A 12,014-nucleotide genomic window follows, 5' to 3' on the forward strand; every position below is an offset into this window, starting at 1 on the left:
CCCCTTTTCTGATGAAGGGTCTAGGCCCGAAACGTCAGCCTCTCTGCTCCTATGATGCTGCTTGGCCTGCTGTGTTCATCCAGCCCTGCACCTTGTTGTCTCTGATTCTCCAGCATCTGCAGTTCCTACTATCCCTAACCTAGTCAATCTCTCCTCATACGTCAATCCCACCATCCCTGGAATCAGCCTAGTAAACCTTCGCTGCACTCCTTCGAGAGCACACATTCATAATTAAGTTTTCCGTGTTTGCAATGATTTTAACACTGTAGCAATTAAGTGATATTGGTTTAAACAACTCTAAGTCATGAAAGTATCCTATGGTTTGGAATAATATTTGTCTCTTCTCTCCAAAACCAATGATTGATTCCATGGATGCCAATGATTCTTGAGTGTTCCAAGAGAACATTTCCATGTGTAAACTTAAACCCCACTGTATATTAAATCAAGAACCACAACGTAAGTTTTACTCTACAGCCACTCTCAAGAATACAGTGACACAAAGCATCAAAGTCAGATGGCACCAAGACCTATATCTGCAATTCCTTACTCTGTGCAAGCTTCTGATTTCAGTCATGGTAGTTCTCAAGTATTTCTGAACATTTCAACCACAAGGATGAGGGACAAATACTATAAGATCCAAAGGCTTTGTGCTGGACAGTAAGAATAGCATAGAGAATGGTAGTCAACCAGGAGGTTGATCGGTGTGCCACAGCTAAGCAGAGGAGAATAAAGGAGTCAAGGCAGTTAGAACATTTAGAGCAAAATACTTGCTCAATACAACTGAACCCAATTCTATCCCTTAACGCATGTACACTTTCTCCAATACAAGTATACATACTTCAGGCAGGATTTGACAATGAAATGGAGCAGAAATATCATTGCATATTTTCCCTCCTCGATCAATTAAATTGAATAACAATGCTTATGCTATTACAGGAGATCAGTTAACTTAGCATGAACCACAAAACTACCTGGGTCTATGAAAGACAGTGTATAACAGATATCCGAGAAAGATAACACTCTTATGTCATTTAGTTTATAATGCAAAAGTAAAACCTTGTTAGATTTAGAGATTTTCACTGAATATCTAAAAGAGAGAAACACAATAAAATGTTAAAAGCTTTTTATCTCTCACATGCCTAATTTAGCTTTCTTAACAAATTAATTTCTTTTCTCCCGTTAATCTTTTAAAAGTTCTCCCTGGGATTCAAGCATTACTGACAAGACCAGCATTTGTTTCCCATTCCAAATTGCCCTTGAACAGAATGACTTGCTTGGCCGTTCATAAGGTTAAGAGTCAAATGTATTGCTGTTGGTCTGGAGTCACAGATAGGCCAGATCTTATAAGGATAATATCCCTTAAGGACACTGATGAACCATATGGGTTTTCGCAACAATTGTTAATAGCTAGCACAGTCACAATCACTATCAGTACAACTAGCTTTACGTTCCAGACTAACTTAACCAGCTGTTGAGGTTGGGTTCGAACCCATATCCCCAAAGCATTAGCCTGTGCCTCTAGTTAACAAGTCCAATGAAATAACCACTATGTCATCATCTCCAAGTATTGTGAATGGTTGTTTGATAACTCAGTGAGTTTATTCGTTATGCCAGGTAAATCCCAAATTTGATTCCACACTTTGCGGAGTTAGCTTACCGCAGTTACAGTAGCAACTGAAGCTTAGTCCACCTCAAATGCACTGGATGAGCGAGTGTTATTTTGAGCCAACCTTGATCAAACTCACTCTGCCTTAGAGGAGGCACTGTTTCTCGTTCTCAAGTTTCAACCATCCCATAAAGCTGGGTTCTACATTTGTATACCTGTTTTCCACTGAGAGGATCAGTTTCCAATAGAACCTACCTGATGAGACAATTCCTCTCTTGCAGAGTATGAATCCATAAAACAGACTGTTTCTTGTGACTTTCCAACACTTTATCTGCTCTGTGGGTCTTTAAGTTCCAAATGTGTATTAGTCCATTGGCTGAACTGTTGGGAGAAAAAAAGTGAATTAATTGAGTTTTATAACATTATGTTGAACTGAAAGAGTCACAGAATCCTACAGCATGGAGACAGGCCCTTCGGCCCAAACTAGTCCATGCCGACCAAAATGTCCATCCACACTAATGCTATTTCCTTGCATTTGGCCCATATTCTTCTAAACCTTTCCAATCCATGTATTTGCCCAAATGCCTTTTAAATGCTGTTAATGTACCCACCTCAAAGCCTTCCACATGCGTACCACCCTCTGTGTAAAATATTTGCCCCTCAGGTTCCCATTAAAATTACCTTACCTTAAACTGATGCCCTATCGTCCTTGATTCCCCAACCCTGGGAAAAAGACGGAGTGCATTTACCCTATCCATATCTCTCATGATCTAACACACTTCTATAAGATATCCTCTCAGTCTCCTATGTTCTAAAGAAAAAAAGTCCTAGAAAAAAAAGAAAAAAAAACCTCTCCCTATAACTCAGTCTCTTGAGTCCTGGCAGCATCCTTGCAAATTTCTTCTGCACTCTTTCTAGTTTAATGACATCCTTCCTATAGGAAGGTGACCAAAACTGAACACAATATTCCAAGTGCAGCTTCACCAACGTCCTGTACAACCACAACATAATTTCCCAACTTCTATACTCTATAAAAGCTTATCAATAATTCATCTAATTCTGCAAACAAAGCTCAGTAATATTTGGTGACAGAAACTCTGCTGTAAATGAACAGAGTGTTGATTGCAACATGTGCAATAGCTGAATACAATGTTAAGAAAGATTTCCAGGAGCCAATTTATGCTCTATTCTGGTGTGTGCTCACCAAAATACAGTACAAACACTTCAAGACAAAGCACAACAGACAGTGATAGTGCACCAGAGTTATTATGTGAGGCATTATCAGAGTAATAAATTGCAAACTCACACCCACGATCTCCCATTGGCAAAGCTCCTAATTTCAAAGCTGCTGAGGAGAAGTATTGAATTTGTTTCTACTATACCCCACAAAAGAGCAGAAACAAGAATCAGCAGCTATCTTAGATCAATGACATGCCACTTAATTATATTTGCTGAGCCTTTCAGGTAGAAACGCCAAGGAGCTGCATGCAAGAAATCCAAGAAACTGTAAGTAAATACAGTATTTTAAAGTGCATTACCATCTAGAAGAACCAGGGCAAAACATGCATGAAAATACCACCAGCTGCAAGTTTTCCAAGTTACATATCATACTGACTTGGAACTATATTGCCATTCTTTTCCGGGTCAAATTTTCTGGAACTCTCTTCTTAATTGCATCATTGCTACCTGTCCCCATGGTCTGCAACAGTTCAAGAACCTAGCTCACAACCACCTTTCTAAGGTGTAATTATGGATGGACAATAAATACCCTAGTCAGTGACACTCATATCTGTGAAAGAAGACAAAAATTAGGTTTTGACACATAATAAAAGAAATTGGAAACTGTATTTTGCAGTTCATTAGGTAGAGTATCAAACCACTACATTTGTTAGTATTTGTATAATATTTCACATTCACATTCCTGCTATTCCATTCCTGTGATTACTTTGACACCCCCTTCTTTCCCAACCAATCCCTGCGCTCTCCAAATTATGGGTTTCTTTATTTTCTAGCTATCATCAGTATCCTCAATTTAAAAGTCCTGAGCTTCTGTTGCATGTAACTGATTCCAAGAATACTCCTCTCAATCCTTCTCCCATTCAAGAATTTTTAAAACTAAAACTGATCTTTAAGCTTGGTCTGAAGGTCAGTCATAGAGTCATAAAGTCACCATTCAGATTCAAGGAACTTTCTTTTTAAATTTACTCATGGGACGTGGGCATTGCTGGCTGGCCAGCACTTATTGCCCATCCCTAGTCGCCCTTGAAGGTGGGGGTAAGCTGCCCTGTTGAACTGTTGCAGGCCAAATGCTGTAAGTTGACCCACAATGCCCTTAGAGGGAGGAATTCCAGGTTTTTGACCCATCATCAGTAAAGAAACTGTGACATCTTTCCAAGTCAGGATGGTGAATGGTTTTCAGGGGAACTTACAAGTGGTGGTGGTCCCATGTATCTGCTGCCCTTGTCCTTCTAGGTGAAAGTGGTCATGGTTATAGAAGGTGCTGCCTCAGGATCTTTGTTGAACTTCTGTAGTGCATCTTGTGAATAGTACATACTGCTGCTACTGAGCATCAGTGGTGGAAGGAGCGGTGCCTTGGACAGGTCTGGGGAGTTAGGAGGTAGGTTACTTGCCGCAGTACTCCTAGCTTGTAGCCAGTTTGTTTACGTGGTGAGTCCAGTTGAGTTTCTCGTCAATGGTTACCCCCATAGATGTTGATAGTTGGAGCTTCAGTGATGGTTACACCATTGAATGTCAAGGTGTGGTGATTAGATTGTTAGAGATAATCATTGCCTGGCATTTGTGTTATGAGAATGTTGCTTACCACTTGGCAGTCCAAACCTGGATAATGTTCAGATCTTGCTGTATTTGAATATGGACTGCTTCAGTATCTGACGTGTTGCAAATGGTGCTGAACATTGTGCAATCATCGATGAACATTTTCACTTCTGACCTAATAATGGAGGGAAGGTCATTGATGAAGTAGCTGAAGATGGTTGAGCCTAGGACACTACCCTGAGGAACTCCTGCAGAGATGTCCTGGAACTGACATGACTGACCTCCTTTGTGCCAGGTCCAACTCCAACCAGAAAACAGTTTGCTGAATCCCACTGATTTCAGCTTTGCTAGGGCTCCTTGATGCCACATTCTGTCGAATGTAGCCTTGATGTCAAAGGCTGTCACTCTCCCCTCACTCCGGAATTTAGCTCTTTTATCCATGTTTGAACCAAGGCTGTAATGAGGTCAGGAGCTGAGTGGCCCTGGCGGAACTCAAACTGGGCATCACTGAGCAGGTTATTGCTGAGCAGTGCTGCCCAATAGCACTGTTGATGACACCTTCCATCACTTTACTATGATCAAGAGTAGACTGATGGCATGGTAATTGGCCAGATTGGAATTGTCCTCCTTTTCGTGTACAGGATGTACCTGGGCAATTTTCCACATTGTCTGATAGATGTCAGTGCTCTAATTGTACTGGAACAGCTCAGCTGGGGAGCAAGTAAGTTCTGGAGCATGTCTTCAACACTATTGCAGGAATGTTGTCAGGGCCTGTAGTCTATGCAGTATCCAATGCCTCCAACCGTTTCTTGATATCATGTGACGTGAATCAAATTGGATGAAGACTGGTATCTGTAATGCCAGGGACCACTGGAGGAGGCTGAGATGGATCATCCAGTCAGCACTTCTGGCTGAAGATTGCTGCAAACGTTCCAGCCTAATCTTTTACATTTGTGTGTTGGGTTCTTTCATCATTGAGGATGAGGATATATGTGGAGCCTCCTCCTCCTGTGAGTTGCTTAATGGTCCACAACCATTCATGAGTGGATGTGGCAGGATCTGTCTATTATTGCTGTTTATGCTGTTTGGAATGCAAGTCGTCCTGTTTGGTAGCTATACCTGTATCATTTTCAGGTATGCCTGGTGCTGCTCTTAGCATGCCATCCTGCACTCTCCTTTGGACCAGATTTGATCCTCTGGTTTGATAGCAATGGTTGAGTGGAGGATATGCTGTGCCACGAGGTTAAAGGTTGTGCTGGAGTACAATTCTGCTCTTGATGATGGCCCATAGCGCCTCATGGATGTCCAGTCTTGAGATGCTAGATCAAAGCCTGTCCCATTTAGCACGGTGATAGTGTCACAAAACACAGCACAGAGTATTCTCATTGTGAAGGAGGTGGTGGCTTCGTCTCCACAAGTGTCCAGTGGTCACTCTTACCAATGCTGTCGTGGACTGATGCATTTACAGCAGATAAAGTAGTTTTTCCCTCTTGCTGGTTCCCTCACCACTTGCCGCAGACTCAGTCTAGTGGCTATGTCCTTTAGGACCTGACCAGCTCAATCAGTACTGCTAATGCTGATTACTTTTGATGATTGGCATTGAAATCCCCACTCAGAGTACATGTTGTGCCCTTGCCATCCTCAGTGCTTCCTCCAAGTGTTTTTCAAAATGGAGGAGTACTGATTCATCAGCCGAGGGAGGACAGTACGTGGTAACCATTACAACATTTCCTTGCTCATGTTTAACCTGAAGGCATGAGACTTCATGGGGCCCAGAGTCAATGTTGAGGACTCCCAGGGCAGCTCCCTTCTGACTGTATACCACTGGGATGGTGATGCTGGTTTCTGGGTCATTGTTTGTAAGGTATGATTCCATGAGCATGACTATGTCAGGCTGTTGCTTAACTAGTCTGTGAGACAGCTCTCCAAATTTTGGCCATTAGTCCCCAGCTGTTAATAAGGAGGACTTTGAAGGGGCAGCAGAGCTGTTTGCAGTTATCTTTTCCTGTGCCCAGGTCAATGCCAGTCCAGTTTCATTTCTTTGTTGAGACTTCAAAGTGATTGATACAACTGAATGGTTTGCTAGGCCATTTCAAAGGGCAGTTGAGAGTCAATCACATTGCTGTGTCTCTGGAGTCACATGTAGGCCAGATCAGGTGAGGATGGCAGATTTCCTTGCCTGAAGGGGACTAGTGAGCCAGATGGGTTTTTCTGACAATCCACATTGGTTTCATGGTCATCATTAGATTCTTAATTTCAAATTTTTTTATTGAATTCAAATTCCACCATCTGCTGTGGCAGGACTCAAATCCGGGTTCCCAGGACATTCACTGGGTTTTTGTACTAATAGTTTAGCGATAACACTTGACCATCCCTAAGAAAATAACTTGCACAACTGTTGAGCATTTAATGTACAAAACAACCACAGCCATCAATAATAAGCTAAGCTATCAATTAATAGCTTTACAAATTGGACACTTACAAGCCATTAAAATAGCTGCCACAAATCATGTGATCTTTGGCATCTCAAGTGAATATCTAATCAATAAGGGGCATTCATAACCATCTCAGGAATTCATCTTTGTTTAAGGATGGACCAACACAAAAGGACTGCATTACTTCCAGATTGACTACCTCCTTGCTTCATGCTGTATAAAGGGAAGATCACAATGTAACTTATGTCTCATGAAAAAATGAATGAATCTTATCAACCATTGACTGCATTTCCATTGGTTCCCCAATCCAAACTAAAGTATTTGAATAAATTAAAAGCTTTAAACTACAACAAAGGTACTGGAATGAACATGAATACCAGTCCTCCATTGGGACCAGACTTTGTACAAAAAGTCACATAATGAGGCAGCCATGTTTTCACAATCTACTTAAAAGGGAACAGCTAGAAGCCATTTGCAGTTAGAAACACCAAAACCATCAATTAAACCAGTCTGGAAATCAGAGTTGGAAACAAGTTGTGTGATATCAAGCAGACACTGTACATAATCTGTTCTAGTTCACTTCAATTAACCTCATGGAAATTCAACTGTAAGAATCTTCACAGCCTACTGAGATACCTTTGTTTTACAAAACCCCCACTTTGACTTTAAATAACTAAATTAATTCAAGAACACGAGGCCCGCTACATGGCAGACCAGAGGTAGTAACACAAAGACTGATAATTATATTCTGTAAAACTGCATTATCTTTATCCACTCTGTGTGAGAGGGAGAATGTCACATTTAAATTCAGGGTAGGTGCGTGAGAATATGTCACTGTCTCTTCTTTAAAACTCGCAAAGGCCTACTGTTAAATATGTAAATTGGGATTCACATTCAGAAGCTAAGAAAAGACACACCTCTTACATTCAAAACATAATGATCAGTGGCAGTTAAAGGGCACAAATACATTCTGCCCTGACAAACACAAGTGATTTTAACAAAAACATCAAAAGAAACATTTTAAAAACAAAATTATTTTTGACAGCAAGTCACAAAAGAAGATTATCTAGATAAGCATTCCAAAGACAAAGTGTGCGCATCTGAAATCTTGTAGGGCTACCTGTCACTTGAGAAACAAGCATGCTTTACCAACAATTTCTGCTAAACCAGTACCTACAAAAATAGAATGTTAAAACAAACAAACAATTTAAAGCTGGAAACTAGAAAAACATACAATCAAACTAAAAAAAAAAGACTTTTTTCCAAATTCTGTGTGCTACTAGAGGCCTGAATATCCCTGTAGAACCTATTACTACGAAAATAAGCTATTGCTAAATGTCTTAAAGACTTGAAAAATGCCAGATATTTGGAACAAAAAAATGGTTTACAGATTTAATTTTATTTTAAAAATCAGCAATACTAAAGTCAAGAACAAATCTGACCACATCTTTTCCTTCCAACTAATAGATAAGCAATTTGGAAAAATTCCAAATGATCTGTTTTCTAGTTTCAAAATATAACCTTGTAATAATGGCGCGAAGCAACACTGGAAATCACCTGAGACCTGGCATGCTCAAACTCAATATTGAAGAGCTCCATTAGTCCAAGTTCTACATCAATCTCAATGCCTTGTCACAATACCAGACAGTAGCAATTATAAATTTAGCTTGTTTAGTAGCAATTATTTTTAGTTATCGCTTTGGAGCCAGAAGATCACAAGGAATTATTCTTCGGGACACTTGCACAAAAGGTCAATTACAATAAAGTGAAATTATGTAGTAATTTACAATCAGCTCAACGCTCAAAACAATTTGATGATTGCCTTGTCCCAGCACGCAGAGGCAAAGCACGTAATTTGATGAGAAGTTCATGACTGCATCCACAGGAGATGGAGGCTCGGTAAAGGTCCCATTTGGATTTTTCCTTATTTGATACTTTGGGTTTGGTATTCAGAACCATTTTTGATGTTCAGATCAGTTCCAGTCATGAGCTGGAATGAAATCCTCCCACAGTCTAAAGGTGTGCAGGCTAGGAGGATTGGCCAAGCTAAATTGCCCATACTGTTCAGGGATGTGTAGATTATGTGGGTTATAGGGGGATGGGTCTGAGTGGGATGCTCTGAGGGTTGGTGTGGATTTGTTGTGCCAAAGGGCCTGTTTCCACACTGTAGGGATTCAAAGAATTTCCAAACCTGTAGTGTGGACAATTCCAATGATTCACAATCCTGAGTGAAGAAATACCCCTTAATCTTAAATGATTAGTATCCTACCCCAAGACTCCGCAGCTGGAAATAGCCTCTCAGTGGCTACCCTGTCAAGTCCCTTCGGGATCCTGTACGTTTCTGGAACATTTTTCTAAATTCCAGAGAGTACAGGCCCAATTTACTCAGCCTCAAAATGTAGAACAAACCTGTCACTACGAAAACCAATCTAGCAAACCTTTGCTATACCGCCTTCAATGCGAAACATAGGAATTATTCATTAATAATTCCAGAACAAAAATCTCAAGGAAACAATGCAGGTGATGGTGCAATTTCCTATTTCTTGATAAAAATTGATCTGAGAATACATATTTCTCACTCAACGTTAGAAGTGTGATTATTGCATGCAAGGCTTTTTCCTGTCTTTTTAATGGGGCAAATGTCCAGATCAGCCAAACCTCCTTACAGAGGTTCTCTATGTTTTAACAAAGGCTATTTTAGCATAGGAACCAGGACTATCGCCGTAACAATGAAAATAATTGTTTACATTTTACTATATCTTTCTGACAGTCACTTGATTATATTATAAAGCCTCTTCTAGTAAAAACAATGCATCATATTCCTTGTACAACGGTAGGAGGAAGAACAGGCTATTCTATCCCTCGAGCCTGTTCTGTCACTTATTAGGTTGTGGCTAATTTCCCTCCATTTATCTAGCTTGGATTACAGAACAAATAACTAATCAATGTCAAGTATTTACTACTACAATAAAATCAAACTTACACATGCCTTACAAGTTATCGTTTGATCTTGATTGGGAGGATCTACTACAAAGACAGTTGCATTTGATTTTTCTGTAAAAGTTAATTCCTTCAGAGCTTTTCTGAGCTTGCAATAACCGTACTTGGTGGAGAATATTGAAACTTATGGTGCCACTGCTTATGATAGTTTTTGTTCCCAGAATTTTCTTTTGACAGTATAATATACTTTAATTAAGGTATCTTTGAAGTATTGATGCTTCTGCTGAAGCTATCATCTGCCCTCCTCCAATTAAACATTCTAGCCATCCAACCTCACTTTCAACTAGAGCTGAAGTGACCAGAATACAGAAAATGCTACACAGTCTAGCATGAGTGCAATGGGCTGAATAGCCTCCTCCTATGCAGTAAATCTATGTTCACAGATTCAAAGACATTGCCAGTATTTGTTCGTTTACTTAAAATGGGGCAGGAGTTGAAAGAACAGAACACTGACAACTTTGCAAAAATTATTGACTGGAATTTATCTGTCTTGGCCAATTATTTACATAAGGCTAAGGTGCGCTGCATGCAGCACCTCTGTCAGGCACTAATCAAATGAGATTCCAATTTTTCCAGTGATCCTTGAAATGACCATACTCCTGCTTCAGATTCCTAGATGTCACGCTGATAAGACTAAGTGCATTATTAAATCCATAGCGTGAGCAGATCCTCAAAAGGCACACAATGCAATATCTGTATTTTAGCACTTCACTGCAATATGGTTTCTTTGATATCAACCACTTTCTAAGGATCCAGGCCATTTGAGCAGCTCAGGACAAATCATAATGCACAAAAATTGAAAAATGATTTTATGAAAGGGAGTGTCAAGCTCAACATCTTCCAGATATCTAGGAAATTAAAACAAACAACTTTTATGACATTCCAAGATTTGTTTTAAGGAGATTATGAGCTGGATAGGCTTGGAATTTCCTCCTTCCCTCTTGGCACAGGATTGTTCTCACCACAGCAGTAGGATTGACATTTAAGAAACAACATATCTAAAGTGATCAGTTAGCCCACATTTGCTATCAGTATTACCTGCCTCTAGATACACCCTAGCCCAATGGTTAAACCTTAGGCAATCGTATTTTCTTTGTGTCAAAATTCAGGAGCTCTGTGGGAGCAACCTTCACCATATGAACTGCAGCTATTTAAGAAGGAAGCCCATCACCACCTTCTCAAGGACAACCAATAATGCCCAAGAAATGCTGGCCTTATCCCATGATCAAGTGAAAGAATGGTTTAAAAATACCTGAAGGCTGCCGAATAAAGAAGGCCCAGCGTCTATACGCATGAACAGCTCTATTTGTGGCCTAGATGGCATTGGCTGCAGTGCAGCTTATTAGTTGGTGGTGACCCAGCAGTAAATATATGTTTATAAAAAACTTATTATATTGTGATATAGGCAGGATCAGCAGCACTAAGGGGAACTGCTGCAGTGCCACTAATTGGATGGAGGAGCAGTCCTGAGGATCTACTAGACTATTCCAGTTCTTATGCTCCTGCAAACACCACAGCTAATTCAAGAACTGCTATCAATTTTATCAAAAGGTTTGGAGCTTAAGGCACATACTGATGACTTTCCTTATTATTAAACAGCAGCATCAAGAATTAGACTATTGACCAAGAGAGGGCAGGCCAATCATCAAGGACATGTCAGTGGCCATTAAGTACTCATCTTATTAGCAACACTGCTGTCAAATAGACCAAAAAGCCTGCACCATGTTTTTCCTTCATAGTGAATTGTTGTTGTACTTAAAAATGATACCACTTTCCTCCTCCCAACAAATACCTTTTTAGAAAATTATTTACACACTGGCATACCCAACATCTGTTTGTCACTATATACTACATTTATTCTTATAAAAGTCTAATTTTTGAGACCAATCTTTACAGACCGGAAGTCACAAGATTGACTTTTACACACCAGTAATATTTTTGAGAGGTACCAAATCTAAAAGAGATTGACACAACAGAATAAAGCACAAACCAACAATAAAGAATTCATATTAAGCTATCTAATACTTGTTTAATTCTAAAAGATTATAGACAATGGACACTTCAACCATATTAAAAATCTAGCATCTATTCATTTATTCAATGGCACTCCTTTTCAGTAATATTAATGCAGTTTCAACAAAATCGAATCAGTAATTGGATGGAGGAGCAGTCCTGAGGATCTACTAGACTATTCCAGT

The 12,014-nt window shown here is 39.9% G+C and overlaps 1 protein-coding gene across 3 annotated transcripts in view; it reads right to left on the reverse strand.

Annotated features, from left to right (window-relative positions):
• Positions 1–12,014, reverse strand: part of gnb1l (guanine nucleotide binding protein (G protein), beta polypeptide 1-like) — a 28,076-nt gene that overhangs the window by 7,876 nt on the left and 8,186 nt on the right. For all 3 annotated transcript variants that reach the window (XM_020536188.2, XM_048611656.1, XM_048611655.1), the window contains one exon: positions 1,862–1,987. In XM_020536188.2, coding sequence (XP_020391777.1) covers positions 1,862–1,987 — 126 coding nt within the window. The remainder of the gene's footprint in view (positions 1–1,861; positions 1,988–12,014) is intronic.

The sequence above is a fragment of the Rhincodon typus genome, chromosome 24 (assembly GCF_021869965.1).
Source record: "Rhincodon typus isolate 14 chromosome 24, sRhiTyp1.1, whole genome shotgun sequence".
Lineage (NCBI taxonomy): Eukaryota > Metazoa > Chordata > Chondrichthyes > Orectolobiformes > Rhincodontidae > Rhincodon > Rhincodon typus.